Source organism: Stenella coeruleoalba, assembly GCF_951394435.1.
Source record: "Stenella coeruleoalba genome assembly, chromosome: 15".
Lineage (NCBI taxonomy): Eukaryota > Metazoa > Chordata > Mammalia > Artiodactyla > Delphinidae > Stenella > Stenella coeruleoalba.
Window position 1 is genome coordinate 29,854,719 of NC_137161.1, and position 21,154 is coordinate 29,875,872.

General features: G+C 38.1%; 1 protein-coding gene and 1 pseudogene across 6 annotated transcripts in view; one reads left to right on the forward strand and one right to left on the reverse strand.

The window, feature by feature from the left end:
* ATRN (attractin) overlaps positions 1-21,154 on the forward strand; it is a 176,384-nt gene that overhangs the window by 58,679 nt on the left and 96,551 nt on the right. For all 5 annotated transcript variants that reach the window (XM_079944490.1, XM_079944494.1, XM_079944491.1 and 2 more), the window contains exons 5-10: positions 1,283-1,488; positions 2,991-3,159; positions 15,205-15,295; positions 16,199-16,442; positions 17,178-17,361; positions 18,375-18,529. In XM_079944490.1, coding sequence (XP_079800616.1) covers positions 1,283-1,488; positions 2,991-3,159; positions 15,205-15,295; positions 16,199-16,442; positions 17,178-17,361; positions 18,375-18,529 — 1,049 coding nt within the window. The remainder of the gene's footprint in view (positions 1-1,282; positions 1,489-2,990; positions 3,160-15,204; positions 15,296-16,198; positions 16,443-17,177; positions 17,362-18,374; positions 18,530-21,154) is intronic.
* LOC307197946 (heterogeneous nuclear ribonucleoprotein A1-like) lies at positions 8,540-10,819 on the reverse strand (annotated as a pseudogene). The gene has a single exon. The product of its transcript is annotated as a heterogeneous nuclear ribonucleoprotein A1-like (transcript).

Below are 21,154 nucleotides of genomic sequence, written 5' to 3' on the forward strand. Positions count from 1 at the left end.
GTAGACAGACAAACTCTGGGCAGCTTTTGGAATTTGTTGCAGTAGGAGAGAAGCTAACTTCTGTCTTTACCTTTTTTTCCTAAGAAATGTTTATTTTCAGAAGTAGTTAAATTCATAAAATGCCATAAGCAGGGGGTCTGTGATAAAGAACTTCTGTGGCCCACAAAACCTAAAATATATATTATCTGGCCTTTTACACAATACGTTTGACAACTCCTGGTATAGCTGATAACCCCCGTGTGTAACCTTTATACTGGGTTCTTTTTCTTGCCCATTTTCTCAGAATCTCAGTAGTCTTTCAACCCTAGTTAAAGCCATCTTTATCTTGATTGGTATGGTGATTCAGTTTTTCAGGTATCCAGGGTTTGTGACTTAGCAGCCGGGGCAGCTCATCACAAGCCTGGGTTTGAAAAGTAGGCATATGCATTTATTATATTATATTATAACATAGATTATAAAAATACTATATACACATACTTATAAAATTTTATTATAAATGTATCGTGAACTGACGTTAGGGTGTAGGTGTGAATGTTAATTAGCTTGTTTTGTAACTGATTCCTGATTTTCTGGCATGCTTTGCTACAAAATTCCTTTTTAGTTTTCTTTACACTCTTACAGTATCTTGCTAATCCTGTTATCCCCCCTTTTTAAAATCAGAATTATGTCTTTTCAAAGTGTTGTCAATATCATTGTCACGTTACTATGCAACACTTTATGGTTAAACTCATGTATTAAGTTAAACTACCCCTCCCTTTTCTTGCATCTGAGATGGGTAGATAAACTTGCTAAGGAATTTAATACACACCAATCTGAGCAATAATCTTAAGCAAATTCTGTAAACTTTTAGAGACTATCCAGAGGAATGAGGATGGTAGTGTATTGTTTGCAATTTGTTTTATCCTTTTCTTCTCCAGCCTTGCTAGCATGCATTTGGCAATTTTATAATGCTCACCATTTGTGGGCTACCAAGAATTAGGATAGTCATCCTGTCCTTAAGGAGCTAAGCCTGGATATTTTGCAAGAATCTCTTCTCTTCTTGTAATCTCTTTAACTGTCTCTTCTTATGAGAATCCAACAGGTTTAATTTGATTTTATTACTTGCCCTAGTTCTGCAGGGTTGAGTGATCCCATTTAGGCTAAATGGTAAGTACTGCAATTACGCTTGTGAATGAACTGGCTAGACAGTAAGATTTCTTAAGCCTTGTGTAGGAGGAAGTTCTGCTAAGTTAATCAAAATGTTGCTTTGTGTTGATTTAATTTCCCCCCACTATTTTTATAGTTTTGACATGTGTCCGAATAATTGCTCAGGCCGAGGAGAATGTAAGATCAGTAATAGCAGCAACACTGTTCAATGTGAATGTTCTGAAAACTGGAAAGGTGAAGCATGTGACATCCCTCACTGTGTAAATAACTGTGGTTTTCCTCATCGAGGCATCTGCAATTCAAGTGATGTCAGAGGATGCTCCTGCTTCTCAGAGTGGCAGGGTAGGAACTTCTTTGTTTCTTTTTTTTTCTTTCAATTTACAGAATGTTTCTAGTTTAATAAGTTGCAGATTGACTTTATTCCTAATATCTGTACCATTTATGTTAATCAAATATCAGGAAGCATTTAAATTTTCATATCTCTTTATTCAGCTTCTTACAAATCTTTGAATTCATAGATGTATGGTTGTGGTCTCTAGAGATGTGGAGCAGTTTAACAGTCTTTGCAGTTCATTCATGAATTTAGAGAACTTGGTCTCAGCCATAAGACATAGAGAACCAAGCTGGGAGGTGGAACAAGAGCTGACAATAATGGTCTCTCCACAGAAACTTTCAATAAATTCAGAGAAAATTGGGGTTGATTATACAGTAGAATCCTAAAGCAGTCAGTTATTGGAATTATCTGCAGATACAGATTATTAAAGAAGCCCTTTAGCAAATTCTTCAAGGGGTGGGTGATAGCAGCTGTTACTGATTTAGTTTTTTGGGTTTTTTTTAATACATTTACCCCTTTCTTGAACACATTTATTTTGAATTTCCAGAAATGTGCTTGTTTAGATGCTTTAGTTTGTTCGGTTTGGCTGACATTGAGCAGTTAAATAATTGAAGTATTTGACTACCTACCACTTTGCAAATGTTGGAGCAGAAGCCAAACCTCTCAAAAAAGGAGTTTCTTGATTTTGGAAATGGATGGTTTGTAATACTCCCAGGACTAGTCTTTACATTTTAGCTCTAAAGTTTTTTTTGTTTTTTTTTCAAAAATTTATTTATTTTTGGCTGCGTTGGGTCTTCCTGGCTGCATGTGAACTTTCTCTAGTTGAGACAAGTGGGAGCTACTCTTTGTTGCGTTGCGCAGGCTTCTCATTGCAGTGGCTTCTCTTATTGCGGAGCACAGGCTCTAGGTGCGCGGGCTCAGTAGTTGTGGCGCACGAGCTTAGTTGCTCCACGGCACGTGGGATCCTCCTGGACCAGGGATCGAACCCATGTCCCCTGCATTGGCAGGCAGATTCTTAACCACTGCACCACCAGGGAAGTCCCTAAAGTTTTTCATTTGAATTAATAATTCCTTTGTACACTCTTTCCTCTGAGAGCTGCTTAAGCAAGTATTTCATTACTAAAAAATCCTAACCTAGATATGGTCAGGTCTTCATTAGAAAGTATGTGATTTTGAATTTTATTAGAGATTACCCTTGGTCACTACCTTTGAGTAAATTGAAAGCACAAATTAAAGGGATATGTCTGATATTTAGATGCTAAAGGAAAGACTAAATATTCTTTAGATAATTTGTTGTATTTAGATGATTCAAACTTGAAACGCAGTAGTTTTCTTTTTTTTTGTCCTTGCTGCACTGCATGTGGGAATCTTAGTTCCCCTGACCAGGGATTGAACCCAGGCCCCCTGCAGTGGAAGTGCAGAGCACTGACCACTGGACTCCCAGGGAATTCCTGAATTGCAGTAATTTTAAAGCTGCATTTTGTGAAGCTAATTTATTATGTTTTATTAGGTCCTGGATGTTCAGTTCCTGTACCAGCTAACCAGTCATTTTGGACACAAGAGGAATATTCTAACCTAAAGCTCCCCAGAGCCTCTCACAAAGCTGTGGTCAATGGAAATATAATGTGGGTTGTTGGAGGATATATGTTCAACCACTCAGATTACAACATGGTTCTAGCGTAAGTTGTTTTAAAAATTTTTACAAGAAGCTTACTTTTCCATTTTGAAAATATTTAAAGTAGAGATAAGCAAAAAGAAAAGAAATCATTAGTAATTGCATTCCTGAAGAAAATCTCTGTTAGTATTTTAGTAGTTGTATTCTAGACTTTTGGGGACATATTCTTAGTTTTTGAAATTGGGAGCCACAAAGAATTCATTGCTGTAATAAAGAACAATTCATCTTTTCCAGACATTGTCTCTCAGATTTTGTGTTAGATATATATAATAGGTTCTATATAAATAGGGAATTGCTTTGCCTCTTAATTTAATTAACATTTCTATAGGTTAAACGGCTTGCATTTATAGTTTGCTAGTGGAAATTATGCCATTCTTTAATACTTCCCAGGGTTCAAGGTCTTTTGCTGGTTCCATGCTGCTCATCCTGAAGGGAGAGTATGTTTTCACAGTGGAATTAGCTATGGAGTTTGACTTTGGGGAGAAATTTTTGAACACCTACTGTTGTGCTGATTTTGTGCCCTGGAAAGTTTTTCTAAACATTTTCTACTAATGAAGATTGTCAAAAATCAGCATCTGTTCTTTAAGGAATTCTGGAAATATGGCAGTAATAGTATAGTTTCTGAATCCCCCAAACATAGTCACTAAAGCACAGAGAACAACTAGGATAGCAAAATAAAAAACACATGGATAATATCTATAACAAACTTGGTCAGAAGGCATCCACACAAATAGGTGGGGTTAAACCATTGACAGCTACAAGACCTTTGTGCTATCAGTATCTATGTAGGAGTAAGCAAAGGGGAGCGGTGGGCCCACCAGCAGTAAACCCAAAGACCCGCTGGAAAGCTCAGCAAGCTGCTTTGAGAACAGCAGCTGGAATTGGGAAGATTTTGCATGTTCTAGTAGTGGGGATGAGCTCAAGGGATCTGTAGTAGGATCTGAAGGTGCTGGAACAGTTTGTGCCTTATTAACTTTCAAAAAACCAGCCAAAGACTCTTTGTAGGAGAAAGTCCCACACTGAAGAAAAGCTGCTGGGAATAGAATTCAAATTGAACAGGACAGGGACAGCAGAGAAAGAAAGTCCAGATAACAGTCTGAGAGGGGAACAGAGCTAGGAGATCTCAAGTAAGGTGCCAAATAGTTGGACACTACACTACAACAGAAGAGGAGCTAGTGAGCTGAGAAGCTAGAAAAACTAGCTAAATCAAGCGTCTCCTATAAGGGTTCAGGAAAATTTTTTTTAAATTACAAAAAAATTAAATTAAAAAAATTAAAATTTAGCAACAGAAAAAATATCAAGGTCAAATCTCATAGAAAGTTATTATAAAAAAGAAGAGAATAAGTAGAATAATACCCCTTCAATGTGAAAGCATAATAGAAAAACTGACAAAAATTATAACTTAGTATTCCAAAGTAAGCTAACATACAATAAGAAAATGATAAAATACATGAAAGAACAATATAACCAAGACTAGAAAAATTCAGAAATGAGATGATAGAAGTTAGGAAAGAATTTTAAAATAATTTCAGATTTAAAGACAAACCTAGAAGGAACACAGAGTAAATAAACACAAAAGATACTCCTTTAGAAATAGAATATGAAAAAAAAGAAATAGAATATGAAAAAGGAAATTTTAAAAAATCATAAATAAATGAAGGTCATTTTCCCCTATTCTTTGTATGATAAGTACAGTTAAAAAACCTGGACATTATATATAAAACAAACATAAGAAAACTCTGAAGAAGGCAGTCTTATTAGGGACCTCAAGACCCAAAAAATGACATAATCGTAAGTTCCAAGCGTTTTCCTTTAGTCTCATATATCTCAGACTTGATGTTGGAAAAATCAGCAGTCTGGAAATGTTAATAGGTATAAGCTGAAAAAGCCCCAAGAAAACCCTGTTTTCTCTAGCCCGAGGACCAGGAAAGGGGCAGCTTAGCAAGACAGAAAACTTTTAGAAAATAACCACTCGACCTTAGACAAACAGCACAGAAAGGACTGTGGCTTCACCCCCACCCCTGCTAGCAAAGTGTTAGTATAGAGTCTAGATTTCCACTTATGCCAGGATAAAGTGAGGTGCTCCAACCACCACCCCTCATCCCACCAGAGTAGGGTTAGAGAAGGCCATATAGGGAGCTGAGATTTACTTCTCCACCAGGCATTAATGAGGCCTCCCCCACCCCTGTGACATCAGTGGAGACACTGTGGGGAGCCTGGATTTCTACCCCTGTCTGGCAGCAACAGCAGTAATGAGTAGACTTTCCCTCTCTCCACTGGGGTGGTGTCAGAGGAGGCCTGCTATAACAGAAGATTTAAATAAGGTCCAGTCTCATGTCATGATACCCAAAATGTTGAGATTTCAATTGAAAATCATTTGTCATGGTAAGAGCCAGGAAAATCTCAACTTGAATGAGAAAGGCAATCAAGAGATACTGACACCAAGGTGACACATATATTAGAGTTATCTGACAAAGATTTTAAAGCAGCCATTATAAAAATGCTTCAGCAGTTCTCTCAACAACAGAATGGAGAGGACAGAGGAGAGAATCAGTGAACTTGAAGATAGAACAATAGAAATTCCTTAATCTGAACAATGCAGAGAAAATAAAACATTTAAAAGATGAACAGAGTTTCAGAGACCTGTGGACTGTAACAAAAAATCTTAACATTTCTGTCACCAGAGGAGCCTTGGAAGAAGAGGGTGTGTATGAAAAAGTATTTGAAGAAATAATAGTTGAAAAGTGCCCAAGTTTGGCAAAAGATATGCATGTACAGAGTCAAGAGGTTAGGTGAACTCCAACAATCCCAACTCCCACAGGAGTTTACATTTCATTAATTCTTTCTTATTCCATCTCTCATTCTCCTGCTCAGCTGTCATACTGTCATTTCATTTTTTAGATCTCCACCACATTTTCTCCTGTTTTCCTGCTCAGCTAGTGGCCTTGTTTCCCATTTCTGTTTTGAAAGATAAAGGTTATCAAAAGAGGACTTCCACAAACTCCCACCACCACATTTAGCAGTTACCTACATATTGCTTATTTTTCTGTCTTCTGTTTCTTTACATCAGAACTGTTCAGTGGACAGTTTCTGTTTTGGTTATGATGGGAATGCTCTGTGTTTACACTGTCATGTCACTATCCACATGTGGTTATTGAGCACTTGAAATGTGGCTAGTATGACTAAGGAGTGGATTTTAAATTTTCAGTTCTTATTCCTCATCTTACTTGATCTTTCACAAACATTCGATAAAACTAGTCTCTCCCTCCTCTTTTAAACAGTTTCTTCACTTGGCTTCCAGGACTCCATACTTCCTTGACATTTTTTCTAACTTCCCATTCCTTCTCAGGCTCCTTAGCCTGATGATGTGCCCCAGGGCTCAGTCCTTGGTCCCCTTCTGTGAGAGTGTGTATTCACTCCCTTGGTGATCTCATGTAATATCTTGGCCTTTATGCTGGTGACTTCCAAATTTATATCTGCATCCTAGACTTATCACCTGTTCCCATATCCCCACCTCTTTATTTGACATCTCAATAGGCATCTAAAACTCCATGTGTCCCAAACTGATCTTTCCTCCAAGCCTGTTCTTGCCCCAGAAGTCCCTATCTCAGTAAACGACCACTCCATTGTTCTATTTGGCTTAAGCCAAAAATTTCAGAGTCATTCTTGACTTCTTGTTTTTTCACACTCCATATCAGTATATGTATTAGTTATCTCTTGCTGTGTAAATTACCACAAACTAGCAGATTAAAACAACACACATTTATTACCTCATAGTGTCTGCTGGTCAGGGTTCTAGGCATGGCTTAACTGGGTTCTCAGCAATCAAGGTGTTACCTGGCCTGTGTTCTAATTTAGAGGTTCAACTGGGCAGGAATCCATTTCCAAGCTCACCCATTTCCTGGTGGTTGTAGGACTAAGGGCCCTGGCTTCTTGCTGTCTGTCAACTGGAGGCCACCTCAACTCCTGGAGGCTGTCCAGAGTTCCTTATTGGTAGGGTTTCCCCAGTATGGCTGCTTACTTATCAGGCCACAGGGAGAGTCTCTGGCCTGAGTCTGCTAGCACGATAGATGTCATGGAAATGACATCTCATTATTTTTGCCATATTCTGTTGGTTAGAAGCAAGTCATAGATCCTGCTCACACTCGAGGGGAGGATATTATATACATGGGTATGAACACCAGGAGGCAGGGATCATGAAGACCACCCTAGTGTCTGCCTGCCACAATATGTCAGCAGATCTTGTTAGCTCTTCTTTTAAAATCTATCCCTAGGGCTTCCCTGGTGGTGCAGTGGTTGGGAGTCCGCCTGCCGATGCAGGGGATGCGGGTTCGTACCCCAGTCTGGGAGGATCCCGCATGCTGCGGAGCGGCTGGGCCCGTGAGCCGTGGCTGCTGAGCCTGCGCGTCCGGAGCCTGTGCTCCGCAACGGGAGAGGCCACGGCGGTGGGAGGCCCGTGTACTGCAAAAAAAAAAAAAAATCTATCCCTACTCTAACCACTTCTCACTACTTCTAGTGTTGCCACCCTGAGAAGTAAAGGTAAAATTAAAGGTGTAAAGGTGATTGTCCCTTCCACTGTTATACTAGATACTATGAGTCATATATTCTACCATTTATGTGATTTTTGTACTTCTTCCTGGCATCATCCTCCCTTGAAGTAAGAAATCTGGGAGTCATTTTGATACTTCCTCTCCTTTACCTCCTCATAGCATAATCTCATGTCAAGCCCATCAACTCTGTCACCAAATACATGTCATATTCATTCTTTTCTCTCTTAAGACCAGCTTGCCAATATCTCTCATCTAGGATTCAGCAGTAGGTTCCTATAAAGTCTGTCTGTTTCCATTCATTCTGCTTAATCCATTTTCTAAATATCAACTGGGGTGATTTTTTAGGGTATACATTTTATCATTTACTACCTTCTTAAAACCCTTCAGTGACTTCCCATGGGACTTAATGATCCTACCTGATGTGACTGCTGCTTACCTTCCCATACTCAACTTGCTCCCCTCCTGCCCCATCAGCCCTCTTTCCTTACCTAAAACTCCTTATGCTTGCTCTTCCCTTTATCTAGACTGTTCCTGCCATTGTACCTCAGGGCTGGTTTCTTCCTTTACGAATCCTGTCAGTTAAATGTCCCATAGTGAGATCCTCCCCGATCAGCTAGTTCAGACAGGTGCTCCCTGTTTTTTTTCATAGTTCTCATTTCCTTTAGAGCAGTGTTCATAATTTTTATTCTACTTGTGCCCATTGCTGTGCTTGCTCATTTTCTGCCTTTTCCACTATATGTTCTCCAAGGTTAGAGACCTTGTTTACTCAATTCGGCTTAGCTCATAGAATGTGCTCAAATAAGTATTTATCAAATGAATAAGAGAGTAAATGAATTATCTTATTTCTTTCACAAATATTTGTTCTTAGAAATATAGATGTTACCTACTACTTTTGACAGGTGTACCTTGTAAGCCATGTTTATTTTTTTTAATTTTATTTATTTTTAAGAGGGTATTAAATAGTTTATTGATTACCCATGATAATGGGTGATAAACAAGCTTCATTCCCATCTATAACTTTATCTTGTACCATAATAATTCTATTTAGATATATTGCATAGGATGTGCCAACAATCATATTAATAACCAAAAAACTCCATGACTTTGTTTGGGTGACCCTTTTAACGGTGAACTCCAGGTCACAACACAGTAACTGTCAGTTCAACTACACCAAGTTTCTGAAGATGCTGGCTTTATTCACAAGCAGGTTGTGAATAAATTTCAAATGGAACCTGGCATCACCCTGAAGAAATTCTGACCTCACACTGTTGCAGTCGTTTACCAGAATGTCTTCAGAGTAGACTAACTTTACAGAGCACGTTTTTAAAAAAGGCGCATTAATTCAGCGTCATGATCAGACGATTATATTTAGCCATCAACAGCATGGGTGCAAAAAAAAATTACATTAAAACCCTTTGTTGGAATGCTTTACACTTTCCACAGAATAGAAACTAAAATAACCTGTTATACAGTTAGTTGCGAATACAGTCCTCGAGGGTTTTTTGCCCATACACAGGAGTATTGTCTAAAACATGTCTTCTTTGAAGCAGCTAGGCCCTGCCAGCACTGTGCTTGGCTGAGTTCACAAATCTGTTGTAACCTGTAGCTTCCCTGTCACTTATCTGGCTCTCCTCTTCTGCGAAGCTTTGTTTCCTGGCAGTAATTAAAACCTTCTGCCAGTGCCATAGCTACTGCTGCTGCTGGAACCGCCATAGCCACCTTGGTTTTGTGGTTTGGCAAAGTACTGGCCTCCACCACCATAAGGGCCAGAACTTCTGCCTCCAAAGTTTCCTCCTTTCATGGGTCCAAAATTTGAAGATTGATCGTTGTAATTGCCAAAATCACTGTAGCTTCGACCACCTCCAGAATTGCTTCCATCATTACCAAATCCATTATAGTCATCCCCACTGCCACCATAGCCACCACCCCTGTGGCTGCCACCAAAGCCACCTCAACCACTGAAGTTTCCTCCACGACCAAAGCTGTCATTCCCACCAAAACGCCCTCCACGACCACCACCAAAGCTTCCAGAACCACTTCGACTTCTTTGGCTGGATGAAGCGCTAGCCTTCTCTTGCTTAGATCGGACTTTCTTTACTTCACAGTTGTGGCCGTTCACTGTGTGATATTTCTGAATGACAGTCTTGTCTACGGAGTCATGGTCATCAAAGGTTACGAAAGCAAAGCCTCTCTTTTTGCCACTGCCTCAGTCAGTCATGATTTCAGTCACTTCAGTTTTCCAGTACTGTTCAAAATAATCTCTTAGATAATGTTCTTCAGTGTCTTCTTTAATGCCACTAACAAAAATCTTTTTCATAGTTAAGTGGGCACCAGGTCTTTGAGAATCTTCTCTTGAGATGGCCCTCTGGTTCCACAACTCTTCCATCCACCTTGTGTGGCCTTGCCTTCATGGCTGCATCCACCTCCTCCACAGTGGCATACATGACAACCCCGAAGCCTCTGGAGCGATTGGTGTTTGGATCCCTCATCACCACACAGTCTGTGCGCGCTCCCCATTGCTGAGAATGGCTCCTCAGACTCGCATCAGTTGTTTCAAAGCTCAAACCTCCGATGAAGAGCTTCCGCAGTTGTTTGGCCTCTTTGGGAGACTCTGACTTAGACATGACGGCAGTGGAGAGGGAAGATGTCAATGATGCTTACTCGGCGGCGTCCACGTGCAGAAAGGAGTAATCTAACGAATGTATCTCCACGTTTATTTTTTAGGTTTTAACATTTCTCTTCTTGTACTTGATCAAAACATGATTTTTACAGCTTTATGTATTTTGTGTAAATACTAATATAGTTTCAAATAAATTTTTACTAACTCATGAAAAGTGAATATAGTGACTCCTTTTAGAGGGAGTATTTCTGGAACTTAGATCATAAATTTTATCATTGTCTATACTCTTATATAAGCATATTGCAGGAATTGCCCTCTCTATTTTCTCCACAACCCTGTTAACCCAAAACTTTTAAGTTGCATTAAAAAGCATTTCCCATTTTATGTCACCCAAGGGTCCTCTTGCAAAACAAATTATCTTGGTCATCTGGTTAAGATTTCCAATTGAAATGTCACTGAATTTCCTTCCCTTGAGCAAAAAAATAGGGGTTTTTTTAAGCTAAAAAAATAATAGTAAGAAATTTGAGCAACAGGTAACCACACAAGGTAAGGAGTATCACCTAATCTGATAAACTTAAAACAGACACACAGAAACAGCAAGCCCCCACAGAAACCATATGAGTGAAATTCTGAGAGTTCTCACTAATAGCCCCAAATCTAGAGAGAAGCAAACTGAGTGGGTATCATTGTTTTCTTGCCCTTTTAACTGAGTAGTGTAAGAAATAGTTGCTAAGGAGGATCAAGTGAAAAAGGGGGAAATTGATCAAGTGGCTGAGTCTGCCCAGAAGTCAGGGCCCCTATGTAATTTGGCTATCCCAAAATTTGAACCCTGGGATAGGACACTTAAACAAAATCTCAGAGGCGAATAGACCCTGGATATTTTATTCAAATAGACTGCACACCCCCACCCCCACCTGAGCCCCAGCATTTCTTCAGACTTCAGAAAAGTGGACATAACATAAAATGCCAACTCTCACACTAAAGCTAGGATGCAAAGATAAACTTGTCTTAGATACAGTAGAAAAGGAATTAAGAAATCACCCACAGTTTGCAAATGTAATGTCTGGATAGCAATGTCTAACCACAAGCAAGATAAAAGAAGTGACATTGTAGCAAATGCAAATATCTATGGTGAAAAGGTAAAGAGGAAAGAACACAGCCTGTAAAACTGACAACAACTGATCATAGAGGAAAAGTATTCCTTCCAACTGCTTTGTGCTATGGATCAATATAATGAGAATTTGAATTCAGAAAAACAAGCTGAAAAGCAAGAAGATAATAACAATGAGATGAAATGGGAGAGTACACAGGTAAAGAAATATAAATAAGTTACACACAGCAAAAACTACAATGAAAATCGAACTGCTGCCAGCTTGGTAGACGTGATTCCAATGAATACAGATGAAAAAGTTAAATAGTTTGAAAAAACAAAGACATGGGAGACAGAAGGTCCAATATAATACAGATAATTGCTGTCACTGAAGAAAAGAACCTAACAAATAGACCAAGTGGATTGAAATAGTACAAGATGTTTCAGGAAAAATATTATAGTTGTTCAATGACAAAACCTGATTTGATCAAATTATTGAACTTGTAGGATAAACGGCAAATTATTGGGTGGGAAGCCTCAGGTAGTTCTTGACTCCTGCTGGCTGGGGTCAAGTTCAATTTCTGTAGAGCCTTTCCTGTGGTCTTTGGATGGCCAGACACTGTAATTGGAATACCAGGCCACTGTGAGGGGCAGAGGATGTGCCCTGTGGCATGATGGGCATTGTGTTACCAGCCATCAGGGAGGAATTTGTGAGAGGGGTGGCTGCACCTTTATGGAAGACACCTACTTCTGAATTCCTGAGGTTTGTCTTTGCTTAACTGCATGTCCAGATCTTAGAACTAATTGTTCAATATTCCTTTATCTTGGACTCAGCTCCCAGAAGAAGGAGCGTTTATTTGGCACTTGGCATTTCTTACAGTTTATTGCATCAACATTGTTCTTGTCTTGTGTTTGCTTCTCTGTATTGTGAAAAGAGTGACAACCTGTTATGTAAGTGTCTTTTGGCAGTTCATCTTAACCAGATTTGAGCACCTGCCGGCACCTTAGTGTCTCTGACCAGCTCTTGGGCTGACACGTTATTGATTGAGGAAGAGTAAAATGCATTAAGATACAGATTGAGCACCTTCCATGTTACTTGAAAGAGATATGGATTGGGTCACGTGGAGACTTGTTTCTGTGCTCCCTCTGTTTCTTTCCTTTCTTTCAAGATTAAAGAAACAGGCCTTTGGCTTGAACATATGGTATATATGTGTTTTTCAGAAGCCATGCTAGTTCTTCTTAGGAAACACTTTCCAGAATGCCATAAAAGTTGCAGTAGTATGCAGTCCATTTTGTTAAAACATTTACCTGGATGGATTTAAGTTATTTCTACCATAAGTAAAGTACAATATTGTGTCTTTAAAAAACAGTGAGAGAAATACATATATATTTATATATAATACATATATATATTTATGTATATTTATTTATTTAGAGAGAGGGAGGGAAGAAAGGAGGGGGAGAGAGAATGAGAATGATTGAGACTTCTGACTTCCAAGCAGAAAAGCAAACCACACAAAAGTGGAAAAAAATCAGATTGGCCTCAGACCTCCACTGGCAGCATTCAATACCAGCAACATTCAAGGGAGCAGCGTCAGCAAAGTTGTGCGGGAAAGAAAGGATGGCCCATGAGTATTATATGCAGCCAAGATGTCATTCACCTCTAAAGCTAGCAAGCAGATATTCTTCAACATGAAAGAATTTACGGGGAGGAGCACGTATAATCTCCACTAGGAATAACCACTTGACAGTGCAGTCTAGCCAATTAAGAATTAAAGACTCAAGAAGGAGAAGTTGTGGTAAGAGGACTGTGAGGAGACTGATTCAACTAAAATACAGATCCAGTACTAAATAACTATGAAATTATAGAATGGGATGTGCATGTTTTGAACCTGGACAATGTAAAAATTATATAACAAAAATTGGGAGAAGAAATGGGAGGAAATGTGGGTGCTAATGTTTTCAACTTTCAAAGTAGGAAGTTAGTGGAGTCTGTCCAAAATTAAATTACATGTAATTTTAAAACTAAAGGGAGTTTACTCTCTAAATAACTTTTCATGTATTTTAAAAATGTAGCATATTCAAAAAAATACATAAAATAATAGCTGGTATTGATTTAAGTGTTATTCATATTTAATGAATGTCACTATTTTATGTTTTCTTCAGATCATGTATAAAATATTTAAAACAAAGGAAAAGGTTTAGAGAAAAATAATGAATGCTAATACATTCATCATCCAGGTTAGGAAATAAAACATTGCTAATATAGTTAAGATCCCACATGCCCCTCTGAAATCCCAGAGATAATCAATATCCTGATATTGTGATGTCATTTGTTCACATACTTATCTTTAGACTTTTAATATATATGAACATTTTTAGAGTTAATAAATTTTCTTGTTTTAGTCTTTACAGGAACAGTATTCTGCAGTTTGCGTTTTTAGCTTAACATTGTTTCAAGATTTGTGTTAATAATACAGTGCTTGAGTATATTCACTCTATAAATGTTATATAGATATCTATAATTTATTAATCCATTTTCTATTGATGGATATTTATTTCCCTTTTTTGCTATTACGTTGTGATAAAACTTTCTTACATGTTCTTGTTTACATAATGTTTTTCATAATTTAAAAATCTTGTATTCAGGGAAACTTATAGAAAAACATTTAAAATATAACAGTATTTTTGGTTTCTTTTTTCTATTAAATTACATAAAATTAAAATTAACACTGTTTATTAAAATTCACCTATATTAGGATCCCCTTTGTATAAATGTATATTATCAGTCTATTCTTCTATTTGTATGTATGCATAGAAAATGTCTGGAATGATGTTTACTTAATGATATTCATTTCTAGATGACAGAATGTGGGGTCATTTTTATTTTTTATTTATTTATTTTTTTGCGGTACGCGGGCCTCTCACTGCTGTGGCCTCCCCCATTGCGGAGCACAGGCTACGGACGTGCAGGCTCAGCGTCCATGGCTCACGGGGCCCAGCCGCTCCACGGCACGTGGGATCTTCCCGGACCAGGGCACGAACCCGTGTCCCCTGCATCGGCAGGCGGACTCTCAACCACTGCGCCACCAGGGAAGCCCTGGGGTCATTTTTAAGTTTTTGGCTCTTTGTTTTTTTTGCATTGATTACCCTTTTTATAGTGAGTATGTATAATTTTAATAAAAACAATAGAATGATGTTTTCCTCAAAAACAAAACTAATATTCTAAGATATTGAATGTGATTAATGCTGCAATGTAAGAGTATAAATGATTTTCTTCTGGGCATTTTTATATTTTAAAGGTCTTTAAGTGTATTCATAGCATAATTGAAATGCTATAATGATATTCTAGTTTTTTTGAAAATATTACTTTTTAAAATAAATTAGATAAAAGGAAAGGCTAAGAATTTTTTTTAACTTAGTTATCATCCCTTTTTCAGTATTTGTCTTTACTTTTGCATGGTTAAATGAAAGAAAAGTTATAGTAATAAAAGTTCCTTGAGTATAATGCAAACCTGCAAGTGATTTAGTGTGTAGAAGAGGTTTTCAGGAAGCATTAGAAAATTCCAGTAGATTTTCTTTCTCGTCCCAGAGCTGTGGAACCCAGCTCCCCCTTCCTGAGTTCTCATGTGCCCCATAGGCCCAGATGTTAGGTTTGTTTGCCCAGGTACCTCACTATATCCATTGCAGATTTAACGAGCATCTCCAAAGTGGATTAGATCACAAATAAAGACTTCAAGATGTTCTGTTTTGTCATTTGGGTGAAAATATGATCTGTTTGTTTTGTAGGTATGACCTTGCTTCTAGGGAGTGGCTTGCACTGAACCGTTCTGTGAACAATGTGGTTGTTAGATATGGTCATTCTTTAGCATTATACAAGGTAAAATGTCTCCACTCTGTACTAAGCTAGAAACTGAACTCTTCACTTTCTCATATTATGTGATTGAAATAGCTATTTAGTGTTGGATTTTTTTTTCTAATCTTTTTTATTGTGGTAAAGTATGTATAACATACTTAGCCATTTTTAAGTGTACAATTCAGTGATAGTAATTTCACTCATAATGTTGTGCAGCCATCATCACCATCCATCTTGGTAATTCTTTTTTTTTTTTGCTTTGTTTTTCATCTTTATAATTCTTTTGATCTTGTAAAACTGCAACTCTATGCCCATTCAGCAATAATTCCCCATTCCCTCCTCCTGCCTGCCCCTGGCAACCACCATTCTGCTTTCTGTCTCTGATTTTGACTTCCGTGTTGATTTTTAATTGGGGGAAAACTTTCTAATGTGGGGGGTATATAATTGGCTAAGTTATAAGTGGAAATTAAAGTTGAAACTACTTTAACCCGAGAGATTTAAACGGATTCATATTCAAACTGGGATATTATGATTGTGATACTAAATGGTTAAAAATTAATCTAGTGTAGGTTAGCTTTTACGTTCATTAGCAAGTTTAGCCAAGGATAGCGACTTTACAATGTGAGTAATCATTTTCATTTCCCTGTTTTTTAGTTTATTTCAACTTTATTTTTCCAAGCCATTTTATATTGTAAAAGATCTTGTGTGAGGAAGTCCAAGAAAAGTGGCAAAGTATTAGGGATATAGGTTAGATTTATTTTATTTTGTTCTTTCTACATCCTTTACCTAATAATTCACTGAAAGGTGCTTTTCACTAACACTTTTTAAGCTAAGAATAATATTGAGGTTTTGAACTGTTCCTTTTTCTGTGTTTAGATTTGATCCTTTTGATGTTTTTTAGAATTTTGTTTACATTTTTTTCCATAGGATAAAATTTACATGTACGGAGGAAAAATTGATTCAACAGGGAATGTGACCAATGAGTTGAGAGTGTTTCATATTCATAATGAATCATGGGTATTGTTGTCCCCTAAAGCAAAGGAGCAGTATGCAGTGGTTGGGCACTCAGCACACATTGTCACATTGAAAACTGGCCAAGTGGTCATGCTGATTATCTTTGGTCACTGCCCTCTCTATGGATATATTAGCAATGTGCAGGAGTATGACTTGGGTACGTATATTTTTTTCAGTGAATCGTTTTTGAATGTCAGATTTAAAATTTTACTCTTATTATTATGACTGTTTAACAAAATTCAACCTAACATTGACCCAGTACTTGATCTTGAGATACAGTTAGCATTGATGAATTGCCAGTGAAGTTTAGATTATTGATGGTGCTATGTGGTATATATTTGTTACTGTCAGTTTGGCAAGGAGCCAAAAATAGCACTAAATGCTATGAGTGTTGAAAATAAAATAAATAAAAAGGGTTTGAAACAACAAATACTTCTGAAGAAAAAAAAAATATTTGAAAAGCCCTTTAGAGATTGGTTTAATGGAGTGTGATTTCCCCTTAGTATATAATCTTTCCTTTGGTTAAATTTTATTATATTTGTTTTTGTGGATGTGGATGATATTTTAAGAAAGTAGGCCCGTAAAGTACATCTGCAAATTGGTCCGTAAAGGTCATGGGGAATTAAGTGTTCAATTGAGGGGGATCTGAGTCTTTTAAATTTAATGTAATTCTTTTCCTACATATTAGAACATCAGAACATTTAACAGGTTGAAGTTTGGCCACCTGGATTTGTTACAAGTTTTAGATGGCCTTCCTTTAAAAATAAAATGGTTAAAGAAAGTTACATGTATCAAGTCTCCTGAAATCTCTTCTCTTGTCTTAAGCTAATTGGTAATTTTAAGTATTAGGAGGAGCCTGCAACATTTGCCTTTAACTGTTTGCCCTTTCCAGGTAAGAACACATGGAGTATATTACATACCCAGGGTGCCCTTGTCCAAGGGGGCTATGGCCATAGCAGTGTCTATGACCACAGGACCAGGTCCCTGTATATTCATGGAGGCTACAAGGCTTTCAGTGCCAATAAATACCGGCTTGCAGATGATCTCTACAGATACAATGTGGACACCCAGATGTGGTGGGTGCTTTTTCTTGAGCTTTCACTTTAAGGTGGGAATTCTGGCAGTTGCTGGGAAAATTGTGCTACATTTTTGTTTTCAGGCCTTGCAGATAATTCTCTTCATCGTTGTAAACAGAAATTGTGAAATAAGCAGAAAGTAATAAAGTAGTAGTATCTATAATTTTGTAGTAGGTTGATTAGAATCTTGGGTTTTTTTGTTGGTTTTTTTTTTGTTTTTCAATATTCATACACTCAGTACCACTGTAAAATTTTAGCTCTTCAGAATCCTAAGGAATAAATTGTTCTACATAGCTGAGTTTATGCACACTATTGTAATTAAGTAGAATATATCCACTTTTTAACCTTTTCTTGTTGACCAAGGTGTTATCATTAGGGTCAGTTACTGGCATCATTCCATGAAATCATCAAACAGAGGTGGTCTCAGTACCTAAAAGATTAGAGCTGTCCTCACTCTACTATATACTGGTCTATATAAAGTATGCTAATCTTAAAAAATGTAAAGCACATTTGAGTTATGAAATAATATAATTATAAAGCAATGGTTTCTTTTCATATTTCCTTACATATTTGAGACCATGCTGTGGACACCATTTTACATTGTCTGTCATTAAAATTTTCATTTTTAGTGACTGTGTAATACTCCATCATGTGGGTATCCTGAGCCCATACAGTTGGAAGTTTTGGTTTCTAGCTCTTGTCTTATTAATAAAACATATGTAAGCTTCAATCCATATTTCACATAATATCTACTCAGAAACTGGAATTATAGAGTATGAACATAGAGTATGAACATTTTTAAGGCTCTTAACATATCTTATCAAAATTCTCATACGTCTTTCAATTTTACATGTTTATTGTTGAGAAAGTTACTTATATACAGAGAAAAATCTAGAATTATTTGCACACTTGGATCTGAAGTTAAGAAAATGGTTATGTTTGTATTAGCAAATAGATGATAAATATTCTAAAGAACTAACCTTGTATTTATTATTTTTAAATAAACTTAAAAGGACTATTCTTAAGGACAGCCGATTTTTCCGTTACTTGCACACAGCTGTGATAGTGAGTGGAACCATGCTGGTGTTTGGAGGAAACACACACAATGACACATCCATGAGCCATGGAGCCAAATGCTTCTCTTCAGATTTCATGGCTTACGACATTGGTATGTTTCCCAAAGCCATTTTAGCATTAAGAATCTTTTTTGTCTGTAAGCAACGTTTTAAAAGAAACAAAATATTTCTAGTTAAAAATGGTCAAGCTATTTGAAAGAGGTCCAAATGGAATTTTTTATGTTAATTTGACTGATATTGTAATCTGTTAAAAAGCATTACTTCTATATTAAATTCTTTTTGAAGTCCCTCCTTTGATGAGTTGGGGTGATTGGGCTCTCCTGTGTCACAGATAAAAGCCTTACATAGTAATATGTGTTACGTAGTTGTGACCACCAGCATTGTGTTAAGTTGGTTTAAGTTTATCTTATTCCCTTGAAACTGGTTTCACACATTCTTGATGTAATACTTGGACAGCGATTTTTTAAGAATTTGGTGTGGTAATGTACTGACCAGAAGAGGGCAATATTGGTTCATGCAAAACAGATATTAGAAATTCTTTAATATTTATCATATATCATATGATATAAATATAAATATCATCAGATGTTCTTTTTTAACAGACATTTATGTGCCAGCCACTGAACTTATACATTGGGGATCATAAGAGGAATAAGTTACAGTCCTTGGCCTCATGGTGGGGGAGGCAGAGAACTGAGCAGACAATATAATTGCATTCAGGGTGTTACTTGCTCTGAGAAGAACATATGAGAGCACCTGTGAGCATCCCTTAGTTCATGAGGGGTAAAGGGTACAGTCAGGGAAAGCCTTTTTGAGGAGGCCATCCAGGCTGGGTCCTAGCACTGGGAAGTTGGCTGGGCCAAGTTAGGCAGGACTTATCAGGCAAAGGAAGCCCATGTTTAGAGACACAGAGGTGGAAAGAGACCATGCCACATACTTTGGGCCTATGAGTATTTAGTTTTGGCTGTATTCTAGTAGCACATCAGGGAAGAGTGGCTCTAAGTGGAACTAGAAGCAAGCAGTTGTCTGGTCAGATCTTGAGGGACCTGTTATGTCATGCTGAGGGGTTTGGGCTTTTTGAAGAATCTTACAGAAGAGGTGATAGAATTGTATTTGTGTCTTAGGAAGATCTTTTTGTGGCATTGTGATGAGTAGTTGGGAAGGGGCTAGATGGGAGTTAGGAGGCTGTTGATGAAGTCCTGAGGAGGGTTTGAGCCAAGACTGTGGAAGTGGCAATGAGGATAAAGAGACATATGTGTTTGAGAATTACTGGGAACCCGAGGATTGTCCCGAGTGTTTTGAGAGCTGTGACAGCATCCTTATCTGGTATCTGGTGTGGGCCACAGTAGATGGTGTTTTTCACCAAGGCTGGAAATAGAAGTAGAGGGACAGGGTCTGGGAGGAAGTGAGTAAATTGGATTTGGGGGCATGTTCAGCTGGAGATGACTGTGGGACAGAGCAGTACAGAGATCAGTGGGGAGCTGTAGGAGGGGGTGAACTTCTGTAGGGAGCATGTGTCATCAGGGACAAGCAAAGAGCCAGGGAATAGATACATAAAGAAGTCTTAAAGAGAATGGAGATTGCAGAAGCATGTCAGAGAATAGGAGGAAAGTGAGGCAAAACTGGGGACCTGAGAGGTAGCAGTTAACAGTGGCTACAGAGGGATTAAGTAAAATAAGGACTGGAGAGTCTTTCACATTTAGCAACAAAGAGATCAGTTACTACCCTCTGGACATGGAGGAATGATCCAGATTACAGGAGGCTGAGAAGTAATATATGGTGAGATGTACACAGTGAATGTTGACCGTTTTAATTAAAAAAAAAAACCCTTGTCTGTGAAGGGAAGAAAAGGGGTGAGTTGAGTGCCTCCTTGGGCATATTTAAATACTGTGGTAAAAGTCAGGTGGGATAAGAGGAAGGGCTCCTGCCACACTGGTTTTAGGGAAGGAAGCAAGGTGGGTGGTCAGGAAGCTGTGGGAGTTGATGGCCTCTGTTCTGCATGTGAGGAAGACCACAGAGTTCAGGCTGGGTAGGAGAAGAAAGTGAAAGCTTTTGTTGTCAGGGTTGAATAAATGTCCAGATTGAGTGGAAGAACCTTTGTTTAGTGAGTGTGAAAGTCTGTGTGTCTGGGAACAGAAGACAGTGAGTCAGAGGTTGGTATGGTTCAGCAGCACCTGTTGGTATTGAGGTCCAGAAGAGAAGTTGCTAGCGTGAATCAGAACAAAGGGAAATTAGTAGATCTAGGGGGTCTAGGAAAGGACCTTTTAAAAATTAGATAAAGCTTGATTTTTTTTTTTTTTTTTAGTTTTAATTTTCCACCTGTACATTTCTATTTTAGTTACTGAGTTTGGGCAAAGCAATATAGAGTGAAAAATAATTATGGAATTCACATGTTTTACTTATGTAAGCTTTGAAAAATGTAAAATTTGCTTAAGTTAAAAAACATTCTAGGGCTTCCTTGGTGGCGCAGTGGTTGAGAGCCCGCCTGCCGATGCAGGGGACGCGGGTTTGTGCCCCAGTCCAGGAAGATCCCACATGCCGCGGAGCGGCTGGGCCCATGAGACATGGCCGTTGAGCCTGCGCGTCCAGAGCCTGTGCTCCGCAGCGGGAGAGGCTGCAGCGGTGAGAGGCCCGCGTATGGCAAAAAAAAAAAAAAAACATTCTAGTGGGTAATATTGATAGGCAACAGAGTGAGTGATGTGAATGTGCATTCACTA